At 38.0% G+C, this 23,882-nt stretch overlaps 2 protein-coding genes and 1 long non-coding RNA gene across 11 annotated transcripts in view; 1 reads left to right on the top strand and 2 right to left on the bottom strand.

Moving 5' to 3' along the window:
* The window catches only part of LOC149702861 (putative cationic amino acid transporter), a 138,677-nt gene that overhangs the window by 33,650 nt on the left and 81,145 nt on the right, over positions 1–23,882 (bottom strand). The window contains exons 1-4 of one of the 4 annotated variants that reach the window (XM_089866777.1): positions 7,614–7,728; positions 6,739–7,015; positions 3,364–3,517; positions 3,053–3,283 (exon numbers count right to left, since the gene is read on the bottom strand). In XM_089866777.1, coding sequence (XP_089722903.1) covers positions 3,053–3,283; positions 3,364–3,517; positions 6,739–6,882 — 529 coding nt within the window. In that variant the 5' untranslated portion in view covers positions 6,883–7,015; positions 7,614–7,728. Of the gene's footprint in view, positions 1–3,052; positions 3,284–3,363; positions 3,518–6,738; positions 7,319–7,613; positions 7,729–23,882 lie in introns of those variants that run through there. The other 3 variants (XM_089866778.1, XM_089866776.1, XM_089866779.1) reach the window with 3 other exon arrangements.
* The window catches only part of LOC149702863 (uncharacterized), a 95,511-nt gene that overhangs the window by 65,387 nt on the left and 6,242 nt on the right, over positions 1–23,882 (top strand). The gene's annotated exons all lie outside the window — the stretch shown is intronic.
* LOC149702864 (uncharacterized) lies at positions 21,253–22,795 on the bottom strand. 6 transcript variants are annotated; one of them, XM_089866770.1, is made up of 2 exons: positions 22,439–22,795; positions 21,253–22,071 (listed from the first exon to the last, which is right to left on the bottom strand). In XM_089866770.1, the coding sequence occupies exon 2, from the start codon at positions 21,766–21,768 to the stop codon at positions 21,271–21,273; it is 498 nt and encodes a 165-aa protein (XP_089722896.1). In that variant the 5' UTR covers positions 21,769–22,071; positions 22,439–22,795; the 3' UTR covers positions 21,253–21,270. The 6 variants fall into 6 exon arrangements, with proteins under 6 accessions (XP_089722896.1, XP_089722898.1, XP_089722894.1 ...); XM_089866772.1 differs by having other exon boundaries at positions 21,253–22,068; XM_089866768.1 differs by lacking the exon at positions 22,439–22,795 and adding an exon at positions 22,193–22,432.

The following is a 23,882-nucleotide window of genomic DNA, read 5'->3' as shown; positions in this document are numbered from 1 at the left end:
CTATTTATTTAATTTTCCCCCTAATATCCTGTTCACCAGCTTTGATCCAATTAAAGGGCAGAGAAAGACGAGCGCGCACATTTAAAGCGAGAACTCTTGAGACCAGAGTTCTCTTTTTGAAGGGCTGATGTAAATCCTTTGAGGTGCTATTTCTGGCTCCTTCAACAAAAGTGGCTCGAAGAGAGCAAATTCTCCATCAGCTCAGCCCAACCCCCTTTTTCAAAACCTGTACCGAGTTTTGGCTCGGTATCAGAGTTCCTCACATGCGCCTTAAGCGCAACAGAGCGGAAAAAAACAATCAGAAGAAGTTTGTTTATCGCCAGTATTCTTAACGGATCACGTGTCGTCTGGCTCCTCGGCTGTGCGCCGAGGTAGGTGCGCGTGAGAGAGATATAGGGATGTGCCGTTTTAGTTACCTTCCCTCTATGATTCTCGTTCTTGAGATTCTATTTCAGTCCCCTTCAATTGCGCCGAGGTAGATGCGCGTGAGAGCGAGATATAGGGATGTGCCGTTATAGTTACCTTCCCTTTTTGATTCTCCTTTATGAGATGCTATTTCAGTTCCCTTCAAGCTCCGCAGTTACTTACTCCAAAGTAGAACAAATTTGATATTTTTGCCAATAATTCGAAATAAAAAGAAGAAAGCAAATAGATTGGAACTATTATTTTTTTGGCCGTCTATTTCGGGAGCTTTAGATCGTTACAAGTTTAGCCAGCCAACTTGGCCCCTCTTTTTGGATGTTTTTGCTTTATCTTTATCCATTATTGATTTCGCGGTTCATCTCTCTCTCTCGCGCCGTTTTCTGGCTGTAATTGGGAGTCCGCGAGAGAAAGTAAGGGGCTCTACAGCAAAGGAGAGAAAATGAGAGGGTGGTACCAGAAGTAAGATAAGGGACTAGAAGTATCGAGGTCACCAAATTCTTCACTTGGCAAAAGTGAATATTCTTGATAACACACCAATGGTTGGCCCTCTGGTAGCGGTTTCTGAATTTTCCCTCCAAAACGTGAGACGCTCGCGGCGGTAGACGGCCGAACTAGATTCAAGCACCCGCGTCCGTGTTCCGCGGCTTTAGGTTGAGGGGAAGGGGTAGAAAATGCTTTGGAACTCGACCAATTTTTTCTCTCTAGTGTAGGCGCGATGGAAGCGGCATAAAATCCTCAAATTTGTTCACTAGTGCCAGGATCTATTACCAATGCTAGAGTACTTTACTTCTAATCCCTTATCTTACTTTTGGTAGCACGGATGCAGGGAAAGTAGAGAAGATACCAGATAGAGGAAACTGGGAAAGATACGATCAATACTTCCGGTATGGGTTTTTCATTCCAGAAAAAGCGAGAAAGGATAGTTGGAACTGTACCGTATATTTTAAGGGTTGCCGCCTTGAGTTAGGGTGGAATTTTAGGGTGAGGTACCTACGTTATTTTTTATACAACTGTACATGTACTTTTGAAATCGAAATATATATAAATAATCATTGAAATGGGTTAGGTTTTATATGAAAACTAAAACTTTCAAATCGATTTTTAAAAACGTTTTTTTTTTATTCATGTATAAAATTTCTGACTTTGACTGATAATCAAGCTCAGGCCAAACCGCTTTACAAAGCTGAAGTTTTGCAGGGACCTTACTTAAGGGGTCATCCGTAAAACAATCATAACTTTTAACCTTGACGGGAAAATGTCATAGAACATTTACGACACAAAATTGCCCATACTTCGATCCAGTCCTACCTTCTTTTTTGGAACATTAGTTATAAAAATGTCTAAATCACCGAAACATTTCTAGGAATAGAATAGTATTTCAAAACCGAAAAAAAAAATCTTGAAACTTTACGTGAAAAAATGTCCTTGTTAGTTTTAATTTTTAAATTAATGGTCTTTAGTATTTAACTGTTTATAATTACGGGGGTGTTCTTTGGATGATTTTGAGTCGAAAATGTAACTTCTATCTCCATTTTTTTCCCTAAGGGACACTGTTTTCAAGTTAAGATTGTGCATAGTATTTTATGGATAACCCCGTTAAATTTAATTAATAAACTGATTCAAGACATTGATTTCTAATTTAATTAAGGGGTAATCCCCAAAACACTCAAATCATAACTCGAAAACAGTGGCCCGGACTACAAAATGGAGATAAAAGCTACATTTTTGTCTCGAAAACGTTCAAAGAACATCCCATTTAATTTCAGAAGCACCCTGTATATTATTTTCTTGTTCTTTCGAAAAAAGGATGAAACTTTTTGGGGGTAAATATTGCCTTCAAGTTGATTAAACCCTTTCTTCCTAAGCCTTTTCAAGAATGTAAAACAATATAAACTTCACTAGCTATAGGAAGGTGTTCTTGAAAGTATTTGGAATGTCAGGGGTTTTTTTTGGGGGGGGGGCGGGAATGAACGAAGGGAAAGTTGCTATAAACAAGGCATTTTGCTTCTTTTTTGCTTCCGCACTGTCATCCTTTTCATTGAGAACGTAACATTTCTCTGGCGATGTCTCCAATTTCATCCCCACCATCCCTTTGTTATCAATATATTTCTTGTCAGTCGATCTCTTTATACTTTTTTATATAAGTAAAAATTCTTGAAGTTGCGAAAGGCTTCACTTTTCTTGTTCATTTTTTAAATTCGATATCTAGGCAAATCTGCCTTTGTCGAAAATGTAACTTCTATCTCCATTTTGCCGTCCGGGCCACTGTTTTCGAGTTATGATTTGATTGGTGGTTTAGGATCGATGACCCCTTAATTAAATTAGAAATCATTGTCTTTCAGTTTCTTAATTAAATTTAAGGGGGCCATCCGTAAAATACTTTGACCAATCTTAACTTGAAAACGGTGGTCCGGACGGCAAAATGTCATAGATAGAAGTTACATTTTCGACTCAAAAACTCCCAAAGAACATCCCCAATTAATGGCAGACTTATCAGAAACACCCCACCCTTTATATTATCTCTCTTGCATAAAATGGCATGCATATTTCCTTCAATAGTTTGTCTGTACAGAGATCTGTTTTGATGACACTTTACGTCACCTATAAGATGTTTGATTTGTTAGCTTACCCATCATGGTCCCTAGGGCTCCTTGTACACCTTTAGAAATAGCCCCTCCAGCCATAGCGTCGATGCAAGCGCTAATGGCGCACGCTCCAGCTGCCGTCCCAATCAGGTACTCTAGAATCATGTTCCACCCGATGACGAAGGCTATAAACTCGCCGACTGTGACGTAACTGTACATGTATGCTGATCCCGTCGTATGAGGTACACGCACACCAAATTCGGCATAGCAAACACCTAATTAATATTAACAAATTTTCATGGTATTGCGTTTCATCTTCCCTTTGTACGACAGAAACTAGAGTTGCGTAACGTACCTGAAAACAGGGCAGCAACAGCGGCCACTATGAAGGAGAGTATGACCCCTGGTCCGGCCGTTTTATTGGCGACAATGCCGGCGACCAAGTACATTCCCGTGCCCACGCAGCTTCCAACCCCCAGGGACGTTAAGTCCACTGTGGTTAAACATCTCTGCAAATACACGTAACCAAAATGGATTATTTAATCTAGACGGGGGCGGCTAAGAGCTAAGTGACCATGCTCTTGACCCCCTTATCGTTATATTAATTCAGTCCCGCGCTAAGATGTAGTACACAGGGTGGAAACGTTCGACTTTAACCAATCTTAATGCGAACACGAGGTAGCTAAGTTATTCGAAGCCGATAGTTTCTATGGGACATAGTGTGATTTCCCAGTAGAATAATTAAGGAATAAAAGTAACCAAACGTAGTGTATTTTAAACTATTTTTAGATTTGTGGAAGTGTAATCATACATCCTTTTAGGGAAATAACAAAAGGGCTGGGCTTGAAGAAGTCTCCTCCCTTTTACATCTACATGGTGGAGGGTTTTATTAAGTGGAAGGCTAATGTTTTAGTAAAGTTGATTGGGTAAGCAGGGGTATGACGTTAGGTAGGAGGTGTTTCTCCTATACCATTGTGTCCATATACGAGCTCTTGATTAAACCATAAGTTTATAAGATATATTCCATAAGTATGACAGTTCCTATAGTTCGTAATGTTAGAGTCTTACTGAGGGCTAGTTCGAGAACGACAAGCGAGAATTGAAGTCCTACACTCGGTGGTTAATTTTGCAGTCCATCTTCCTATTTAGTCTGTACCAAGACTTTGACAGCGCCTCACCAGGCGTCACTTCACGAGAATATGTGACGTTTCACCTACGTCACTTCATGACAAGCTCTCAGTAACCAGTGACAAACGTATGAAACATATCTCATGAACTTATGAAGCGCGGCGCAACCGAGTTATCCAGATCATCAAAAACATTCGAATAACCAATGAGATGCGAGGAAAGAGGAGGTGACAGTTTAACGAAGCCCTTCCCCTTACCTTCAATCAGATAGTATTGGGTCTATTGTCGTTTAAAGTAGAAGATAATCTATGTGTCCCTGCTACCACTGAATTCTGAAAAGATTGACTCTAATCTGAAATCAGTCTACAAACGTTTCCACCCTGTACACATATATAGGAGTTGTTAAAGTGCAGTTTGCGGTATATTGTAAGGACTGCTACTGATGCTTAGATATGGTAGGGTCCCAGTAACCTTCGTGGTACTCTTAGGAAACGTTGACGATATTAATATGAGATTGGGAATGAAATTAATATTCTTAGGCGGAAGAGAGATAAGTTGGTTTGTATATGAAGGGATATTTCTAAATTTAAGTCAATATTATGAAAGGACGTCTTGTAATGGAACGAGCATTATACCGTCAGCAGAAGCAAGTTGCTTGAAGTATTTAATTAAACCATTTCCTACGACCTCTGTATAAGAACTTCCCATAGAGAGATAGAGCGATGTCATATGACAGATCTTTGTTTTCATTTTTACATATATTTATATACGTAAATTCCCCTGGAGTCATTGCAAATTCTAACACTATCCTTGATTTTCAATTTTATGACGCCCTATTTCCACTCCATGCTTAATCATCCTTAATGATAATTTAGTTAGCTAAACGAGAGATGGTAAGCGATACGCTGTCGCAGTGGGTTAGAGATAATTTCTTCAAATAATTCACTTCTGATAAAAAGGAAGTATATTACTTAGCGGCGGTAGGGGCGAAGCAGAATTTCAATTTGAAAGGATTTTCTCGTATCTATTTTAGCCGGAAGGGTTGAAATTTGTTGTCAAGTAATTCTGTTGCTTTATTACTCTATTTGCATTTATTTCATAAAGGTCACAGTGGCATAACTTTCATAATTAATGTTTGTTTTGTTCCATGCGTCAAAATTGAGAATCATTACTACACAATCTGTGACAATCTTAAGCCTCGTAACAGTTAGATGGAGGGTTTGTAGAACCTTCTTTTCAGTAATTAATTAAAATCAGACTAGTTTAAACTAAACTCATTAATTACATCCAAATCGCGGAACAAATTAGCATAAGAAATATTACCTAGACTGAAATTTACACAAACCATGGGCTAAATCTCAATATCTTCAGAATTTCAGACTCAATTTATCTAGGGTATATTCATAACGTCTACTAAAGTACACTAGAATCATAATTCAAGTTTTTTTACCCCTTGCCATAAAATTTAATTTATTACCACCTTTGAATGATCAAAAAACACACGAAATAACTAAGTTTTCTATGGATTATTTGGTCCATTTCAAGACTATACATCGGTTTTCACTGTTACAAAAATCAGAAAAGCAAAAATCTATTCAGAAGTAGGTTAAAGTACAGCCACACATCTAAAAGGAAGTATCTAACAAACCTAGCGTCTATAATCGTCGGATTACTCGCGCCACCTACAGACGCAGACAAGAATTTACACTCTTTAAACAGTACACGGCCTAGTCACACGACAATCCTATAATACCCAAGTATTGTCAGTGGTAGGTGGCTTATAGTATAGCATATACTTTACTGTATAGTACATGCCAGATAAAATTAAAGAGAATGAGGCGCCATCTTCGTTTAAAATTGTCTCCTTCAAAGTGGAACAGAATAGCGCAATAACCTACTGTGATTATCCTTCCTTGGTCTAGTTGGGTTAAGGATATAAAGATAAGGATAAATCACAGTAGTCTATGCTTTCTGTTTCCGAAATCCATCACCAGGAGGCGACAATCTACGAGTCTTAAGGTCTTTTCAGACGATCCAACTTTTTGATTCATTTGAACGAATCAACTTGGGTTGAGTAAACTAGTTGGACAAGTTGAATCACCAAATTTTAAATTGAACACTAACCAATATTTGGTGACTCAGCCTTTTGACCCATCCAGTTGAGTCAAAAGCTCTATCGTCTGAAAAGGCCTTTACTAGACGCCCTTCTGCCCTTTGAAAAATTACGCACGTTGCAAATAGCCTTTCGACGTATAATACAGGCTTATATTTATACTAAAATAAGGAAGCTAAACTGCTGTCACCGATCACCCTATAGAAGGCTTGAATTCAACGCCATATTTTAAGCATGAACTTCAGAATGTCAGTTGCGCACTTTCCCCATAATCAACCTCGGGTACGTAGTGTATCTTATTTTCTCTTCGAATGGCTAAGGTATCGCCATCTGTTCACGCATCAAAGGTCAGATTTAATTATAAACTTTCCGCGCTTAAATTTTCTCGGCAATCAATTTTACGATCGAAATATACTGTCGGGGTTGCCTCTTAATAAAAAAGGTGTGCTCTCTTGGTGGGAGAATTGGTTACGTAAGTAAATCGCTTACTTGCAGCTGTGGTTTCGTTCCTATTTGCTGGGCGTTCGTCACACCGCCTCCTTCATCTGGAGCATTTGGATCTTTCGTTCTTAGCAATTTTCCAGTCAGAATGAGCATTCTCGAACGCAGGTTGTCTCGGTTAGCGAACAACATTACTGCAGGTTGATGGGAGAGTCCTCGAGATCTCAGCCGATTTTTCTTTCTTCGCTAAAACTCGCCCCCGCTTTGAAAATTGCCCTTTTCCACTCCAAACTTTTAATTAGCCATCGGGATTTTTCGTGCAAAGCTGAAAATGGAAAAATACGTAAAGAGGGAATTAATAAAACAATTCAAAGACACTTAAGAGTGAAGCCAAGCGTTTTAGAAAGCGTTCCATTGTTTTCTTTGTTTAACAATCGTTTAATTAGGTTTCAACATAAGTTCATAAGATATGTTCCATAAGTTTGTCACTGGTTACAAACTGGAGCTTGTCATGAAGTGACGTAGGTCATAGATTCGAGGTAAAGCGACGCCTGGTGAGGCGCTGGCAAGGCTTAGGACAGACTAAATAGGACCTAGAGTTTGTCACTGATTACAAACTGGAACTTGTCATGAAGTGACGTAGGTCATAGATTCGAGGTAAAAGCGACGCCTGGTGAGGCGTTGGAAAAGGCTTAGTGATGCAGACTAAATAGGAAGATGGATGTCCTACAAAACCGAGTGTAGTCATTTCTGGCGTCGTTCTCGAACTAGCTCGAGCTGTAAGTCTCTAGCATTACCAAGTATAGGAAGTGTCATACTTATGGAACATATCTTATAAACTTGTGGTTTGAATGAGTGTCTATACACTTGAAATAAAGCACCATGCATTACGCCAATATACGCTTAAATTGAACTTGTTTTACTTTGTTTAAATAATGGATGATCTAGGCTTAAATAGCTTTTAATGAAAATGCTTGAAACTTGGGTAAAAAAAAAAGTTCAGAAGTAATATGTTTAAATTAGACTTGGAAGTTTCTGGTTAGTGCCCTTTGAAAGCTTTCAAGTCTCGACAACTTTTGAGGTTCTATGCTGGAACCGCCTTAGACTAGAAGTTCTATTATCTATGTGCTTTAACCGCCATTCTCATAGTGCCTGTAAAAAGCCTGGGATCTTGGCACAAGATAAATTTTATCTCTGAAAGTTTTCATGCCTTGATAATGGGTCTTGGTTTTATCATCATCCGCCAATATACAGGGTGTTGCTAAACAGTGTGTCAGAAATTAAGAGGCAATGTTCTTTGGGCGATTTTGAGTCGAAAATGTTCTATGGCATGTTGCCGGACGGGCTTCTGTTTTCACTTAGGGATGAACCGGTACCGATGCCATATCGGTATCGGCACCGATACTCGGGGTTTCCCGATAGTATCGGATCGGTTGGTTCGATACCGATACTAAACCGATACTCGTTTAAAATGCGTTATATGACGCTACATGACATTTTTAGGTCTTTTCGTACCGTAATGATGGTGATAATATCTCATGTCTATGAATTACAATCGTGACGAGTTCTCATTTATATAAAAAGTACCAGAATTCAGTTAATCTAACAACTAATAAGCGAAAATCTTTCTTAGTACACGCCTGTAGGGATGAACCGATACCATATCGGTATCGGGTTAAGCCTGGTATCGGCCATAACCTGAAAACTTTTCAGGTTAAGATTGGTCAAAGTATTTTACGGATGACCCCTTAAATTTAATTAAGAAACTGAAAGACAATTATCTATAATTTAATTAAGGGGTCATCCCTAAAACACTCAAATCATAACTCGAAAACAGTGTCCCTTGTGGCAAAATGTCACAGAACCTTTTCGACTCAAATCGTCCAAAGAACATGCCCCTTAATTTCTGCCTGACATTTCAGAATAGCCCTGTTTAGTAATCCCATCCTTTAATAGTTTAAAAACACTCTCCCTTTAATTTAAAATTCAAAACGATAACCTCTGCACTTTCCAAAAGGTTTTCAAACGAGTGTTGCGTTATGCAACGGCAAATTAAGCAAACAAAACCTTCGTCTAGAGTTTAATTGACCAGGGGCTATAAAACCCAACGCTTATACGTAGGCCTACTGAATCGAGGCTAATTTGATAAGCATATCGCCACGACGCCGTCTATAAACGCTATACGAGTTTGAAATTTAAGCCTTTGGTGGATTGTTTATCCCAATGGGTCCTTAACGATTTCTATCCGGCCACGCCAAAACACCTTTCTCGATCCCCGAATTACGCGACCCAAGCCCCCAGTAAATCTCGTTAGGGGTTTCGGATTTTAGGTCAGGATGGTCTTAATTTCAGGGCCAATCAGAATTTGCATCTGCTATAGTTAGGTTTACTAAATTCGAGACTATATTGACGGTATAGTAATATTAACCCGAGCTTATATGAAGCGCGTTGACATCTTATTTTCGAATGAGGTCTCGTAAATTATGAAACCTTTTTAGCAAGAAGCAATATCTACAGTTTACTAGGGAGAAGGTATAAATTCGCCACATTTCTAGCTTTATCTCCAGTCCAAACGTGGGTCCGGAGTTAATCCCCGCCTCTAAATTACAACCAGCATCTTATTGGTTTTTGAAAACTAACGTCAGCGCGACGCAAATGACGAAAATTATGTATTTACTATTTTCCGACTGAGGAGAGGTGAAATAGCCCGGCATCCTTTTACGCCCCCCCCCCTTGTATTTTGAAATGGGGACTGGGACTATGGCGCGCGAATACTTAGGCATCTTAGACCTTCTCCCTAATAAACTAGATATCGCTTCTGGTTTTTAGGCGTTCTTAATTTTCCAAAGTGGATTTTGGAGATAATTAAATGAGATTTAGTGAGGCGAATATTTATTCTTTTGACTCTCAAAATGTGACCGACACGACAATAAAATAGCAACGTATCTTGAATCATTTTCGATAATTGAATACATAGAATTCTTCAACTTGGAATCTTTATGCATTTTCTGCACCTTTCTGCTTGTATTAAGGAATAGGAGGCGTTGAACACGTCACCCTGACGTCATGCATGATTTATTTGAGCTTAAAAAGCACATGATATCGACGCGACTTCCAACCTACGCTCTCTGCAACAGAGTTATCCAAAACATTCGAATAACCAATGAGATGCGAGACAGAAGGCGCTGGCTTTTTAACGAAGTTTTTAGCCCTTCCCATTACCTTCAATTAGATGTTAGTATTTGGTCTATGGGAGTTTAAAGATTCCAAGTAGAAGATAATCTATTAATTCCATAGTTATTTACATCTTCGGAGTAATACACTTCAGTAGACACCTTCCTTAATTGATCAGAAATTTCTCGAACAATGATCGCCTTTCAATATATTGAATATTTGGATTGGACCTCACTTTAAATCCATCTTCATGCAGTCGATAGAAGGTGGAGTTAAGATTTACGAGGGTCATACTTCAATATTTCCACTGTATTGACCGAACTATTGACTAAGGAGCTGTCCCAAATACTTCACTATATAACCGTATAAAATACGCCTTAATGTAAACACTATATACACGGATTATCGTATAGAGCTGACCTTATTTTAAGTATACTTGCATTTATAGCTTAGAGCGCCTTAAATCTTGTCCTTCTAATCTTACAGTTTGAGTCTCGCTCACAATCCACTCCCTCGCGAGTCTTTACAAGCCCCTTCACCTGATGCGTGCTTCAGGCCATCGACCACCCCTGTTTAATTCGCTTATTGATTGGTCTGATCTAACGCCAAGGGTTATATCGGCTTTTGGACTCGCTCCAAAATGCTCTTCTATAGATCTCCATGATCGAATTTTGGTGTCCCCCTGAGCATCTTTGTAAAGAGGTTTTTTTATAAGTCTTTATATAAGCAAGGACATGCCTCTACCATATCCGTAAAAATCCACGTTTTTGGGTATTAATCTTTAAAAGGATCGAGTATACAACGTTTAATTTCCACTTTCGTATGGTTTTGATAGTGAAAGCTTTTCAAAAATACACTGTCAGCAATTAAATATGCCAACAAATATAAATTTACTAGATGGGACACTCATGACCTGCAATTTGTAAACATATTTGGTGTACAGGGTGTTACTTAAAGGACTGTCGGAAATTAAGGGGCATGTTCTTTGGGCGATATTGAGTCGAAAATATAACTTCTATGACATTTTGCCATCCGGGATACCTTTTTCAAGTTATGATTGGAGTGATTTACGAATGACCCCTTCTAATTTAACTATCATTGTCTCTCTGTTTCTTAAACTGCGCGCGATGTGGCAATCGTGGCGCGAGATATAGAGCGTGACACGTAATTTTAGTTAACAAGAAGGCAGGGCGTTACGCGATTGGTCGGAGGTGTTAATTTCAAATTATCTGTGAAATTTCAACCGATTTGAATTTTAAAATCACTCGGAGATATTTTCTGGATGTTTCACTATGCGGATTGGTCTTATAATTAGAAGAAAAATTGATAAAATAAAATCACTTGATTTTTCTACTTCACCTTCCCTTTAACTGCCGAATAATCTTATATGATATATTATCATTTAATCTCGAGGCTATACATTCACAAAATATGTGAATAATTTATTGTGCAGCTTGATGATGGATACACGAAAGTGGGAAATTAACAAATAAGTCGATTTGTAATTCAAATTCATATCCATTTCCCTTTAATTATAATTGTTTTGTAATAAATAACTTATCGATATTTACAACTTGATTGTCCCAAACTAGGCTATATCCCTTTATAATAAGCGATAAAGAAAAATCGATAAAAAATTAGAAATGTGTTTTTATAAACTCTCCTGGTTGATTGCTTTTCACTGGTCAATAGTGTACAACGGGTAAAACATTTTTACAGGCGCGGATAGAAAATGCATAGGACTTTTACCTCCTAAAGGGATACTTTCCCCGAATGCATTTAAATATACAGAATTTTTATGAGTATTTTAGAATTTCAGGGTGTTTAAAATGTGATAGGACCGAAGTACAATGGGTTCAAGGGTCGATTTTGATTCGGAAATGTTCTATAAAATTTTGCTCTAAGGGTTAGCGTTACTAGGATATAGCTTCTTTTTTAAGACACAGGGGGCATCTTTGATGTTTGCGTACTGTAGACCGTACTGAAACGCTGAGGATGCTGGGAGGATAGGTTTGAAGATTGCGACTCCATTCCATATCACTATCTCCTTCAAGAGTGAGCTATGGCTAAAGAAAAGGTGCTAATGAAACGAGGTTGTGCTAACTCGTCCAAATTGAACATTTTTCAAATTAAGCCCTCTAATCGTTAACGGATAGCAAAGCGACTTCTCCAACGTCAACGTAAGATTTTAGTCTAGTTTAAATAGACCTTAACACTCCAAACACCCAGCTAATTCGCACTCTTGAAACATAATCATTTGGTTGAAAAAAAAAAATACTTTTAATTTATGTTTGAAGTTTTCAACTAAAGCTATTTAATTTTAGCTGGATGCGAAATTTTTCCCCATCATCATCGGATGTATGTCTGGTGCGACCTACTTTCATCCACTAATTCAATTCGTACCCATCTTTCCGTACTCTGTCCATGCCTCTAAACCGAACTGAGCTCTAAAGCAGCGGGGAACGGTTATTGTTCGATAACCAAGCCATTAATAAACCCCCACTTTCCGCTCTATTCCGGCTCGTTCTCTGTACTTAATAGACCCCATTTTGCCCCAAGAACCCCCTCATAATGCCCTTATTAAGCGTTATCTGGAGGCAATTTCCAGCCATTGAATCAGCTCTGAGCCTCGCGACGTTGGCTACAACGAGTTAACAATTTGAAGCTTTACTATACAGTATACAGCACCGGAACCAAGGCTAAAGAGTTTCAACCTCTTTTCTCTTAACTACTAAACACTCTTTTCTCTTAACTACTAAACACTCTTTTCTATGGCATGGTGGTAGACCCTGCAATTTTCCTTGAACCTTGTGACTTTGTCAAGAGCTCGTAAGTTGTAGTAAAACATTTCAAACAGGGTGGTGGTATCCAATGATTTGTCGTACACGATATTGTCCGCTTTTCATGACACCTAGCTTGGATTTTCAATTCATAAAATGTTTTGGAACCGCTTTTATTTGGTTTACAAACATGCTGAAGGAACAGTGGAATGATTTTACACGTGGTTTGGGTTATTTCATTCTTAAAGTTTTCCATTTAACCAGGGAGAAATCAGGTAAGATGGATTTGAAATGATGATGGACGATCTGCGGCAATGCAACTCTCCCAGTGTACCTTGCGCACGCTCCAACCCTTCGGTAGGCGATTGTTAAGTGCTGCCGCGTAGCGCCATTGCAGTTGTATGAGAATTGAGAACTAGCTTCTATTTTTAAAACGCTGAGGATGAGTTGGAATTTTTAAAGTAGTCCTTTGAACCAACGAGGCTCGGGGGTTTGAATAAAAAGTAGTCCAACGAATGAATAAACTTTTATTGAACTTATTTCGAAACCTGCCCCAAAGAAAAACACCCATGACTCATACATTGCACCACTTCAACACGAGGACTTCTGTACTTGTAAAAATTCAGCCATAATGCTGAACGTACCCCCAGTCGCGAAGGGTCTCTTCAATCATCCATGAAGTAGTAGAGGAAGCGTCAAGGCTCTCTGGCCATAAGCCCAAAAACTTTATCTCGGACGGAAAAGAGATGGCCAGCTCTTTTGATGTCTGACACTGATTTCGCCAGGCCTCGATAGAATAAGACATTATAGTTTTTACTGTTTATATTCTTTTCTCTTTCTCTGACTCGGTTCCCGGCTATCCTATTAGGTCTGTCCATAAGTTCATAAGATACGTTCCATAAGTTTGTCGCTGGTTACTGAGGCAGTTTGTCATGAAGTGATGTAGGTCATAGATTCGAGGTAAAGTGACTCCTGATGAGGCGCTGTCAGAGGCTTAGTTAAGACTAAATAGGAAGATGGACTGCAAAACCGAATGCTTGTCATGAAGTGACGTAGGTGAAACGTCATAGATTCGAGGTAAAGCGACGCCTGGTGAGGAGCTGTCAAAGGCTTAGTTAAGACTAAATAGGAAGATGGACTGCAAAACCGAGTGCTTGTTATGAAGTGACGTAGGTGAAAGGTCATAGATTCGAGGTAAAGCGACGCCTGGTGAGGCGCTGTCAAAGGCTTAGTACAGACTAAATAGGACTAGATGGACTGTAAAATTAATCAGTAGGACTTCAATTCTCGCTTGTGACTTGTCGTTTTCGAACTAGCTCGAGCTGTAAGTCTCTAACATTACGAAGTATAGGAAGCGTCGTACTTATGGAACATATTTTATAAGCTTATGGTCTGTCTTGATTATCAGAGCTTTGAGCGTTTCTAGTATAGCGACAGACGGGATTACCCAGTTGAGATATATTGTTCTTCCTCGCTGCTCTGCCTCATCTTTTATTTCCACGAGCTTACAGATTTGTTTGCTGCTGCATTGTGGAAATCGTGTGTGTAATTCGGAATGGAAAGGATGTAAGCTATAATGGGTTCGTGTATTATTAACCTGGAAAATGAGGTTAATTTTTAGGGGGAATATATATTAAATTGGGTTTTTATTCAAGATTTTTTAACAAGTATAACATAATTTCGTCGGATAGAAAGCTACAGTTTCCTCGAACCATCGTCGATTTAGCTTAATTTAAATTATTGCAGTGTTTAATATAATTAAATTCATAGCGTAATTATTTAAATTTTGTACGTTACTGTTTAAAAGTGATAAAGGCAATTATGCCTTGAAGTTCTTTCGCGTATTTTCACATTTGTAGTTGCAGTTTTTGCTAATCTACCAGAATTTAAAATATTGCATTAGTAATCTTAATTAAGCAGTTTAATTAAACGTAATTTGAGTTTTTATCCAAAAAATGTATGTTTTTGGTTTAATTTCACGTTAATTATAATGAATTAAGTTGAAATTAACGTTGGATTGTGGTTCGGCAGAGTTAATTTAGCTTAAAAAATGAATTTTAATGAATAATTCACCTTAATTGCAATGTTTAGTGGAGTATATAGGTAAAATAAAAATCAGGCCCAAAAGCTAAATTGAACTGAACTGATATAGGTAATCCAAATAATTTTTAGGGATGTCACTCAAAGGATGAAATTTACGTTCAATATTTCTGTACCAACATCAAATATTCTCTCTTTGGTCTATAATCAAATATTAGAAGCGATATCCCTTAAAGAAATATCTCATTTTATTCTTATAAAATATGCAATACCTTAACCCAGTGGAAAATGACGAAATATCGTAAATTCGTAAGGTTTTATTAATATATTCGGGTTTCAGCTTCATTTGAATACTCGTTTTACTCAAACTCGAAAAGTCAAATATTACATAAAATTCATAAATATTAAAAGTCTTCTTAAAACTTTATTCAAACCCCCAAAGTACTGTACTCATTTACATCTACAACCAATTTCGCCAGGTATTTGAAACGGACGTTTTCATATCGATAAGATGGCCTAGTTATGTTTTATTTTAATGAGTTCAAGAAGATAGACCCTTGAGAGTTAACTACTTAAACTCAACCGTCATTTGCACTTCAATCTTTAGAGTACAAGGTCTTATTTACCGATTCCATTACTGATCTGTAATGCGCGCTGGGTGTTATGTGTTCTAAAATCTCAAAAAAATAACATTAGCTTTACAGTTTGGTGTTTATAAATACCTTAGCAAAAACCTTGGCCTGTTTCGATCACACAGAGTTGTTAATTCCATTTGAACAGAACTCTCAGTAAACATTTTTAGTTAGATCATAAGTTCATTAGTTCCATAAGTTTGTCACTGGTTACAAACTGGAGCTTGTCATGAAGTGACGTAGGTCATATATTCGAGGTAAAGCAACGCCTGGTGAGGCGCTGTCAAAGGCTTAGTGCAGACTAAATAGGGCCTAGATGGACTGTAAAATTAACCGAGTGTGGTCAATTCTAAGTTCAGCTAGCTAATTGGACCAAGTCATCTTGCGACTTATTGCCACTTATCTAACGCCTATACAATGCATAGAGGGGTGGTGGCTAGCCCCTATGCCACAGCTAACCGACAGCGCCCTATACTAACTATTACCGTTAACCTCTGCAAGTTTTGATGGAAAGGAGAAACCGGGTTAGACCGCGGAGGAAAACTCTTTTAACAAGCGGGGAGAGAACTTGCAAACTCTACGCAGAAGTATTTCTTCCCAGATTTTTCACCCGGTGCCACAGTCCGGGATCGAACCCAGGATCCTCTTGCTGCGAGGCGAAACGCTAACCGCTACGCCACCCCACCGATCGTTCTCGAAATAGCTCGAGCTGTAAGTCTCTAGCATTACGAAGTATACGTAGTGTCATACTTATGGAAGGAACATATCTTATAAACTTATGGTCAGATGTATTGAAGGATAGCCTAGCTATTTGAGCCCATAATATATCTACAGGGTGTTTATGATAAGTTTGCCACAAATTAATGGGTGTGCTCTTTGGGTCAAGATAAGTGGAAGAATATAAAGCGTAGAAGAACATGGGTCGTCTACAAAATTTGACATTTTCCACTCATTATCACCCAAAGAACACACCCTCTAATTTATGGTAGACTTATCAGAAATATAATATAAAATATTAAAATTTTCTTTCTATTTGCTCATGAAAATATTTATGAACTGAAACTATCCTTTAATTCCCTATTCATCAGGGTTGGCAAAAATCCGGATAATTTGAATAAAATCCAGACCAGTGGTTTTTATTGGATTAAACCGGATTTTATTGGATTTATCCGGATTTTTTAAAAACACGAGTTATTTTAGGTTTTTTCGAAGGCAAAGTACTTCTGTTTAGCTCTTATTTTAGTTTTGGGGCACTTCCCGACCCCTAGCCCCGATTCCAATATAGTCTGCTAGTTTAACTGATAAAATGTTTTCATGAAATGGATCCCTTACAAGGGGACTTTCCTCCTGAACTCCGGGTTTGGCTTGGCAAAGGCTAGTGGGCGGGATTTATACATGCACGTATAAATTCCGCCCACAAATGCCTCTAGCTTTCCCAAGCCAAAACTGGAGTTCGTAAGGAAAGTCAACTTGTCCACTGGAACCAACGCTATGCTTTAAGTTCGAGCAATACTGGAAAAATATTGTAAGCTGTAACTGGACAGTAACCGGTAACATAACTATTAGTTTTATCATTCATAATAAATAATCTTTAGTTGTCGCTACATATATTTTTGCCTTGTTTCTGGTTGTATTTTAATTATTTTTATGGCACAAAATTGATTTTTCCCCATTCATAATTAAGCCGGATATTTTAGGTGGATTTTTTTAAGTGGATTAATCCGGATTAAACCAGGTGGTTTAAACCGGACTGGATAGGTAGTTGCCAACCCTGCTATTCATGAATAATAAAATGAATATACCGAAGCGATCTCCCGCTCAATAAATCGTATCTATCTTTTGAACTTCAAAGAAAACCTCCCTCCCTAAACGTACGCCTTAGGTTCATAGTTGCAATAGTATCAATCCATTTTAGGACTATACACCGCGACACTGTGTTATTATTCATTCCTTTTCTGCTCATCGATTTCCATTAATACAAATCTCTCTTGATCTGCTATATATAGTTTTCAGACTAGGGGATTGATACAATTTACACCAGGAAACGAAGCTACTTGGTATAGGGAGCTTTCGGTTGGGGGAGGATTTAAGATTCGTGATATCATTTTCGCGGCCATACTGGTGGGTTGAATACAGAAGGAAAGCTGATACCCACCAATATGGCTACCAGAAAATTGGCAAGACTTAGGAGGGTGTGACGTACTACTCAGCCTACTGAAAGCTCTCTATACTGCACTTTATCCGTCTAGTAGCCTGGTCTTCTGGTGTAAATGGTATCAATACTCCTTGTTTGAAAGCTATGTATAAGATCTTTTTTGTGGTGGGTTGTTTTCTTGGAAAAAGGGGGAGGATTTTTGCCGTATTCTTTCGAGTGTAATAGACCGTTTTATTGATCATAATATTGGCTTGTTACATCTAGTTTTGGGAAGTTTATAAAATTGCGAAATGTTTGACCACGTAAGTCAAGAAAAAACTCGGATTCTGCAAGGTCTAATAGATTATGGGATTGTTTGAGCTTTTCAAAGGGTTGTATGTTGGAGTATTATGTTTGTTCAATAATAATAATATACGGAATGTGTCTCCTGTTTTTTATTGGTCAAGTCCCTTGTTTGGGTCAATATTGTTATGTTTTTTATGACGCTAGTTTCACTTTGATCGAATTTTTAGTTCTGTATTTTTCAATCTTATTTTTTTTTCTACACGATATTGTTTCTGATGCAATTTTTACTACGTCATTTCTGTTGGTTACTTTTTTTACACTGTCAGTTATTTTGCTAGTTTGATTTTAAGACTTCAGTTCCGGTAGTTATTTTTGTTACAGGTTCTGTGATTTTAATTTATTTTGAAAAGCCTTGCCACTTTAATTAAAATCGAAGACGATTCTGCCATTTTAACGGAAATCTTCAGGCTAAAAGGCTTTCTTTTATTTCGAATAACGAATATTTGGTAGATACGAGCAATTAACTAACAAGAACCTACGCCTTAGGCCATTCTGTAAAGTGGTGACGTAAAGGCGGAAGTAGGATGCCTTTACTATCGTCATCTGTTTGCAATTTGACGCATAATCATTATTTTAGATTATCTTTCTAAAAATAAAATGAAAACAATGGAACCTGTAAGTCGTTGAATGCTCAGTTTTCTTAATTAATTGATTCATCATTCCTTTAAAAAGAACAATCGTATCGATTTTAAATACGCCAAAAGGTATTTGTTTTTTAAAAAGGATTAACCAGCTTTTCAATTTTCGTGTCCGTATTCTATTAAGCATTTTCGATTTTTTGACCTCGGTTTGGAAATCATGTCAGTTTTCTGCTTGTATACTTAGACTATTCTATTTCTGATTTGGGTGAAGAGAACTTTACAGGGAGTAGGGGTGCGTCAAGAAGCACCGCTAGATGGCGTGTAGTGAACCCTGGCTCCATCTGGCGGAAGAGACACCTCCGCCCCTTTGTGTTGGTTACAGGAATGATCTATTAAATTAAATTTTAATGTTAGTTCTTAAAGCTTAAAATTTTTACGTCCTATTCAACACGTTATTTTCACGATGATTTTTACCTCTCCGAGTGACGTATGTCACGGAGAGGTATTACACCGGCCGTGTCTGTCTGTCTGTGTGTGTGTCTGTGTGTCTGTGTGTCTGTGTGTCTGTCAGACCCCACGTGACCGCGTTCGCAGTTTGCGTATCGGAGCAAACAAATACCCGATATCCGGAACGCGTTCGCGGTTCACGGAAATTTGGCCATTCATCTACCAACACTAGTCTTTAATATGGCTTCTAAGGACCACAATCTGCTAGTCTTTGTCCATCCCACATGGACACTAGTCTGTATTTGCTAGCTTCCAAGCACCACCATCTTCTGTTCTTCGTCAATTTCACCTTGACACCAGCTTCTATGCACCACCATCTTCTGTCCTTCGTCAATTCCACATTGACACCAGCTTCTATGCACCACCATCTTCTGTTCTTCGTCAATTTCACATTGACACCAGCTTCTATGCACCACCATCTTCAGGTGTTTGTCCATTCCACATGGACGCCAGTCAGTCAATTCTGGCTTCTTTTCCTTCGTCATCGTTTGGTTTCAAGATATACGCGGCGATCGGCTAGGGTTACGAGAAACGTCTAGCCTCCCAATGGCAGGGCTTCCACCATCGGTTCACGCGAATGCGTTTTTATCTATTATTGGTTTCAAGATATACGCGGCGATCGGCTAGGGTTACGAGAAACGTCTAGCCTCCCAATGGCAGGGCTTCCACCATCGGTTCACGCGAATGCGTTTTTATCTGTTATTATAATGGAAACGAATCGTATATATACCCCGAAATTTGAAGAAAGCGGGCAAGAGGGGTACCCTTCACTTTGAACGTCAATATTAGCAAAGTTTCGAAAGATAATAGGAACAACTTTATTTTAAACGATTTAACTATTTTTAAAGTTATTTACTGGCGAATAAAATAATTAATATCATTTATATTTAATTAATTATTTAAGATAAACTTATTTCTTTGAAGTGACACAAGTGAGAGTTTATATAGAACGAGTAATGAAGATTACATCTGAATCGAAACACTACACGCATATCAAAGTTAATATAAAGCGAGTAGGATGATAAGATCTCTTACAAAACGATAACATTTCCTTTTTGCAGAATATTAAATGGAAATATTTTAAATAATTTTCGGCATTACGATTCTTTCAGTAGTTGTGTAGCTATAAAGCTCTGTTTCATCTCAATATTCCAAGAACATCTTTTGATATTAACATTTCAAATTTGGTGTTTACTTTTTAATTCAGCTTTACTACATTTATATATAGCGTAAACGCAACCTTTAATTTCACTACATAATATGGATTTCAATACTTCGTCTCTCTGTAAGTGTTGAAGCGATTGAGTGAGTCGAAAGATAAATACACATCCTATATTTTAGTTGTACCATGCGTACCACAATGTTGCCAGGCGTTTATTGAAGGATGCTTGGGTACTTGGTACAGACTGTTACGTATACCAAGTTTCCTAGCATCCAAGAATAAATAGGATTCATAGAAGCCAGTGTTAAGGGCATGTCATGGGTCAAGTCGTTAAATATATCGACGCAGTTAAATAGCTGATGGCATTATTTTATGCACTTTCTCATTGCGTTTCCAGAGGAAGTTCAACTTTGGCACGGACGACAGATGGCGCTCTTAACCTTCTACCCCCAAAAATCGCTTTTGTCTGCTCGGTTCATAGATATATTAAAAGGGTAGATACACAATTCAATGGGAGGTCGACGCGGAAGGGGCAACGAGCAGACAGCCGCTATTTTCTGGGGGTAGCCGTATAAAACGCCATCTATCGATAACTTTAGAAACTAAATTAAGGGATGAGCTTAGAGTAGTGGCACTCTATGTTAACCCCCTATAGGGCATAATAAGTCAAAGCCTCGGAGATGCCATTACTCCATTTTATACGAGCTAAGAGCGGAAAAACGTATTTTATAAATTTTACACCTGTAAAATCTTTTAAAAAACACTTGGAACTTGTATTTCTACTTACTTTCGAGGAAATACCACCGTTTTCTGAAGGTAAGAGTCTTTTTTTATACATTTATTAGTAATAAAAACATTTAAGGCGAGCTAAGCCTTGGTCATGGCCATAATGTAGATTTGCACTGTTGCACATAGAATCAGAGAGAATTTAGAAGGGGAGTGGAAGGGATAGTTTGGAATGTAGCGCAACGTCGTCTGCTAAACGTTATCTAGGCAGGTCGATTTCCGGTATGATGTGTTTGTAACAGAGAGATTTTAGAACACGTGACCGGAAACTCGCCTACCCCAAAAAGCTCAACGCGACATCTTGTTTGGGCGTCATCACGTTTAATAGAGTCAAAGGGGGGGCCTTCCACTCCCCTTCTAAATTCTCTCTGATAGAATGATAGAATGAAAGAGGCTGTACTTTCGTGACTTGGAAAATTTATTTTTTAGGCTTTTCGAACATTTCTATGGCAAAATGAGGTAGGAGACTAATGAAATATTTAGTGGATAATTTTGGAAGCAAGGTATCATTGATGAATTGGTTGTCTTTCACTATCATCAAGATTTCTATGTTATCGGGTGGCACAAATACTGCCAAAAAGCATACGGGTACGTTACACACGAAAAGCTGACCCTGTATCTTATGATAGACGTCTGAAGTTTTTCTCAGTTCCAGTTCATCCGTTTCTTCATCAATGTAAAGGTGAAAGTTACCCGAAGCTGCTTTTCCTCTGATAGTTTCTTTATTCTTGAAAATAGCGTAAGGGCATTTGATCTCCACTAAGTACAGCTGGTCCTCAACCAGTATAAGGCGATCGGGGCTGGCCCCAAGGAAGCAAAATTGTGGATTAACAATCAAACCCACAGAGGTGTGACACTGGGTATTGATGTGTTGCCTGAATATTTGAAAAAGCAGCGGGTTCATGCTTCTATCCATGATCAAAGGACAACGCTCCCATTTCTTCTAATGCTTCAGATTGTTGCCCGAGAGTCAAATTACGGAGAGTCAGTTTAGGGATAATTTCATCGGTTACATTAATTTGATCTCCAAATTAGTATGGAATCGCGAACAGTTTGAGCGCTCTACGTAGTCTCTTTCCAGTGGTGGGAAAGAAATCTGATTTTGTAAAATGTTTTGAACAAATCCGTAAACTGGAGATATCAGCTGTTGTTATAGAATCAATCCACTTCTTTCTAGTGGCAGTCTCTTTCGGAAAGTTGTGGTAAGAAAGAAAACCTTCTTTACACCCACAGTTTGAACGCAGCAAACATGAGTTGAAGCCATGATTGTTACATAAATAAGTAAATAAAAACGATTATGTTATATTTCGTTTTATGCCTTTAAATATAGAGACACACACTTAACAAAGTTTGTTTTGGTGGGCACCATTATCGACTCTTATTTTAAGAATATGTAACAGTTTAATGTCCGGATATTTAAATATCAGTACCTTAAAACGTTGCTAACGTTTTTTTAACATGATAAAATAACGTTTTTCAACGCTGAAAACGACGCTAATCACTAATCTGCCGTGTTTTACAAGACCAAGGCTTAGCTCGCCTTAAATGTTTTTATTACTAATAAATGTATAAAAAAATACTCTTACCTTCAGAAAACGGTGGTATTTCCTCGAAAGTAAGTAGAAATACAAGTTCCAAGTGTTTTTTAAAAGATTTTACAGGTGTAAAATTTATAAAATACGTTTTTCCGCTCTTAGCTCGTATAAAATGGAGTAATGGCATCTCCGAGGGTTTGACTTATTATGCCCTATAGGGAGTTAACATAGAGTGCCACTACTCCTTATGATAGTTCCAATTTTGGCCGCTAATTTGTCCCCGATAGATGGCGTTTTATACGGCTACCCCCAGAAAATAGCGGCTGTCTGCTCGTTGCCCCTTCCGCGTTTTTTCGTTAAGCCTAAGCCAGCGAAGTGGATCTAGACCCTTTATAGTTTTACTATATCTATGGCTCGGTTTCCCCTTCCGCGTTTTTTCCTTATAAACTTATGATTTAACGAACCGAGAAGATAAAATTTCATACTTCCTAAGACAGATAAGCTTCTACTCCTTTCATCTTACTCCCAGTTAGATTTAACCTTGTTAAAACATAATCAGGTGAATTTGAGTTACAATGCCGTAAAATCTTCTGCATACAGTTACCTAGGAGTGATAGAGACATTTTTACCGATGTCTAGAGATGATAAACTTAAGCGAAATTGTTTTACGTTTGAATAAAAATACCGCTTCCAGTAGTGGGTTTATAGTACTCCTTGTTTGTGTAAGATTAGTGTAGCTGTAGAGCGTAATCATGATAAACGCTTAAAAATATATATTTTCAATAAAAACACCGCTTCCACTAGTGGATTTATACTCCTTGTTTGTATAAGATTAGTGTAGGTGTAGAGAGTAATCATTAAAAACGCTTAAAAATATATTTTCAAAAATGAAGAATATAGAACATTTATTTTGTATCAAAAAATATTTTGGTGCTAAGATTGCTTTAGAAAAATCCAAACGGCTAGGTATTGGTAAAAAAGACATGTGTAAGCTATTTGTAGATGAGATAATTGTTTTACATGTTTTAAATGAGGCTAAAACTTCCACTATTGTGTCTAAAAAAGTGTTGGCAATGTATATTTTTTAAATATGACGGAATTGCGGTTGATATGATAGCGCCCTATTTGCGAAAAAAACCTTTTTTTAAACAGTTGAATCACTCTTTGATAGAATTTCAAGAGAAGAAGTTAAGCGTTAAATTTGCTCGATTAATTTTGTTCGGAAAATAATATATTTAAGCGCTACGTATTACTGAAGGAGATTGATTTTGCCAATCTTTGTGAGTATTTAACTGTTTAATAATTATTTTGGTTAAGTGGGAGCCTAGCTTATGTGTGATTGGGTTGTGGCTTCCATGTTTTGGGGAGATTTGCTTTTTGTGTGGCGAGGTATGATTCAGCTTTGATATGGACAAATGCTACAAATCATACTGGTAGACTAAGAATACGGTTGAGGTATAGCGAGAGAGTAGAGTTTCCACAGCAATTGAGAGAT

This window comes from Phalangium opilio, unplaced genomic scaffold (genome assembly GCF_054372755.1).
Source record: "Phalangium opilio isolate 3A_F unplaced genomic scaffold, DU_Popi_V2 ptg000017l_1, whole genome shotgun sequence".
Taxonomy (NCBI): domain Eukaryota; kingdom Metazoa; phylum Arthropoda; class Arachnida; order Opiliones; family Phalangiidae; genus Phalangium; species Phalangium opilio.
The sequence above is the reverse complement of the archived record's forward strand: the minus strand, read 5'-3'. Positions and strand labels throughout refer to the sequence as shown.